Genomic DNA, 3,763 nt, shown 5'->3' on the forward strand with positions numbered 1-3,763 from the left:
CCACCCGGTGGCAGGTGGGGCGCACACCCTCCCGGCGGGGGGCGCGGGGTCTAGGCCGGGAGGAGCGGGGAAGGGGAGGACACGCAGGGGGTTCCAGCTTGACCGCTGTGAAAGTATTTCTGGGCATTTTCCAGCTGCTTTGCTCCAGAGCGCTCTCTCGCACGCAGACACACACACCCCCCCTTCTCTCTCTCTCTCTCTCTCTCTCTCTCTCTCTCTCTCTCTCTCAATTTCTCTCGCTCGCTCGCTCGCTCTCTCTCTCTCGCTCTCGTTGGGGGACTGGAAGGCTCGGCTGCCGGCGCAACAACGCCACTCAGTTGCAGTTTCAAACACTTCCCTTCTCTGGAGTATTGCAGCCAGGAAGAAAGAAAGAAACAGCAAAAGGAACTGGGAGGCCACGGGAGCGAGCTGGGGCAGGACACAGTCCCGGGAGCTCCTTGGGGGCAGCGGAAATCAATGCGGGTGGGGGGTGCGCTGGCCCAAGAGCCCCGTGGGCGGCGCAGCAACAGCACAAGCACCTTGTGGCTCTGGGGCTCTCAGCAGCGTTCCCAAAGCCGGAGCATCTGCATCAGTCACGGACGTACAGGACTGCAGACCCCAGGGTTCACAGGTGAATCCCCGCGCCTTTAAACTCACATATGGAAGCCCCTCCCGACTCGGGTCCTGGGACCTGGGACCGGACTGCGCCCTCTGGGATCTAGCCCAGCCGCACCCCGGTGTGACAGTTCAGCAAGGCCTAGAGAAAGGCTGGCTACTCAGTCCAGGGCCCGCGCTAGAATCCTGTTACCTGGGTAGACCCTGGTCAGTGAGTTTTCTCCACTAAACCAATCAGAAGCGTGTGGACGGCTTTTTACGCAGAGACTTGGGTCAGTCATGTGTCAACCAGGCAAGTAGAAAGGACTCCCAAAGCATTTCCACTTTGAATGAATGAAAGCGCCTGATGGAAAACATCAGTCCTGTGTGAGGTTCTGCATTTGACTTTAAACTTACGAAAAAAAATTAAGACCTGAAAAGGGGTCCTCCATTCAGTCTCTACGACTCCAGTAAAGTAGGGCTGGGAGTTGGAAACTTCCAACGAACACATAAATGTTTTTCGTGGTAGAGGTGTTTAATCTGCATGATGGTGTTTTAAGTTCTCTTTGGAGTACACTCTACAGGTAGGAGAGAATGAGAAATGAACTGGAGTGGAGAGTGTTATGGACAAGATATACATGGGCTGGCAGAGAAGGGAAAAAGTTGCCAGTTCAAAGTGTTGGCTCCAGGACACCCAGTCTAGGGGGTTTCTGCCCCAAGATGACAAATAAGAGAAGCTTGTAGTCTCCCAACAGGCCACTCTTTGCTTGAAAAACCCCCACTCCTGTCACTCCCGCGGCGGACTCCTCAAAAGTACTTAAAAATAATTTTTTGGTAAAATGATATGTCACCATTCACTTAACAAATCCAGATGGAAACAAATCCAAGCGGAAACTAAGTCTGTCCCTCAGAACCCCACAATCCTGTTGAGGTGCCAGAGGACAGGGGACTCCTGGCTCAGACCCTGCCTCCAACACCTACCAATGACCTTGCCCTACACGGCTCACTCTCCGCCCCCCTCCCCCTATTTTAACTAAAAGACAGTAACAGGTGTCATCATGTCTTAGCAACAAAATCAAAGAAGTCTACATTTTTCACAGCTATCATCTTCTCTTCTGTCAATATAACACAAAAATCGAAGGAGGGAATAATGCACCCCAAAAGCTAAAGTTTAGAGATGCTAGGAAAAAAAAAAAGCCTTAGTCTTTAGAACTGCAGTGGAATTCAGAGACTTCATAAGGGACCCAAATTCAGAGTTGAAAGTGGAAAGCACCAATGCAGCTCTCAGTGTTGAGGTGGCAAACTGTAGGGGACTGCCCCTGGTGCTCCTGCCTTGAGGGAAAATTGTCTCTGAGGTGATCTTTATGGTAAGGGATAACAACACTCAGAGCAAACCTGATGGCAGAAAATTCCTAAACCCCCACCCCTTTATGCTCAATTTATATGGTATAGGTTAGCTCAAGTTCCCGGAGGTCCCTGAAATCTTCCAAAGGCCATCTGACACTTCTCACCCTTGACTCCCTACTTCACAGACCATACTACTGTGACCATTGCCTGCACTTCCTAGTTAAAGTGACCGCCAGATTCTATTGTCATTTAAATGTTGTATAAGTGACAAAAAAAACATACCTGAACCATGAAAAGGAAAAATCTCATTCTTTTCTAGTCTTTTATGTTTGAAAGAGACCCAGATCTTTTGTATTAAAGGTTTCTGTAATCACTGAAGTAAAACAAGACTAAAATAATTTAAATCAAAAATCTCTTTGACAAGGAATAACCCCTTTTTGAGTTATTTTCCAAACTCTTTAAAAAAAAAAGAAAGAAAAAAACTTCAGGCAGTACACAGAGCATATAATGAAGGCTTCTACAGAATATTTGGAATACTGGGCATCAACTTGGAAAACACTCAATGTGTTATGCAAAATCTGCTCTGGTCACTGGGCCATTGGTTGGAAGGAACAAAATATGGCAGTGATAGATTATCTTAACCTTTTCAGTTTAAATACTGTTGGTTCAAATCAAAGGTTCTCAAATCAATGAAGTTTGAAATACAAGGTAAAAATAGGAACTGTTATTTGAATTATGCATTGTGTATATTTTAAGTTAAATGCCATTGGCAAATCTCTCAGATGTTTAATCGTGTGCAATCTGGGAAACACAAATATTTAATTTCACACTTTCATGTGCTCTTTTTTCTTCCATCTTTTATAAAACCAAGCCCCACAAATGGGGAGTTTACCTTTCACAGTACATTGTTAGTTTTTCTCAGCGCATTTTTGTGGATTACATTTTCAGTAAAATCTTGGAACATCAAAAGTTGTCCTCAGGAAAAACTTCAGGGTTCTAAAGCTGTTGGTGGTGGTAAATTGCTTTCCCGTTCTTTCCTAATTGAATCAAATTACTATTTCAATGTCAAATACATAATTTTTAAGAAAAATCTATAAATACTTTTAAGAGAAATACAAACAAATAATGCTTTAAAACTTCCTTCTCACCACCTACCCTGACTTTGTAAAATTTGCTTCCTAACTTGTATTCCTGAATCTTAGGCATTTGCATTATAATGCGTTTAAGATGAATACTTAACAGCGCCGAGGAGACTCGGATTTCATGCTGTATTTCCCTGTAGTAACAGGTGACATGATAACACTGTTATGTAGAATTCCAAGTCTACAGCTACACGTGAAAATCGTTCCTATTCTGTTTGGAAACAAATGATCAATCAGCCTCCAGTGATCAATTGCCCCCCTAGCTGTCCGTCTGCGCGGGTCCGCATCCGGCTGGGGCATTGAGAAAATTCCACTGGAAAGGGATGAGGATCCTAAACTTTGCAAAAGCACCTTGTGCGGCGTCTCAGACTTCGCTGCAACTCCTCCGCTACTCGGGGCTGAGGCTCTGGATTTGGGGGCCAGGCAAAGGGCAAAGGATGATTTCACTTCGCCAGCGCACTGGAGTGCTTTTCAATCCACCAAAGTGAAGTGTGTTTTTCTTCCTCATCTGTAGAACGAGGGGCAGGCAAAGTGAGCCCTGGCAATGTGCATGTGTGTTGTAAGACACAAAACAGGAGGCAAAGTGAGTCCCACCCAAGCACCCCGGGGCGGGGGCACTATCCCAGTCCAGGCGGGACTACTCACCGCTGCTGGTAGGAGGTGATGCCCTGGACGTTCTGCGGGGTGCCGTTGGCCGCGGC

The 3,763-nt window shown here is 46.5% G+C and overlaps 1 protein-coding gene across 1 annotated transcript in view; it reads right to left on the reverse strand.

The window, feature by feature from the left end:
* The window catches only part of NPAS3 (neuronal PAS domain protein 3), a gene marked incomplete at its 5' end in the record, with an annotated part of 876,143 nt that extends 872,380 nt beyond the window's left edge, over positions 1–3,763 (reverse strand). Inside the window, one exon of the mRNA XM_011999525.1 lies at positions 3,708–3,763. Coding sequence (XP_011854915.1) covers positions 3,708–3,763 — 56 coding nt within the window. The remainder of the gene's footprint in view (positions 1–3,707) is intronic.

This window comes from Mandrillus leucophaeus, unplaced genomic scaffold, assembly GCF_000951045.1.
Source record: "Mandrillus leucophaeus isolate KB7577 unplaced genomic scaffold, Mleu.le_1.0 Scaffold596, whole genome shotgun sequence".
Lineage (NCBI taxonomy): Eukaryota > Metazoa > Chordata > Mammalia > Primates > Cercopithecidae > Mandrillus > Mandrillus leucophaeus.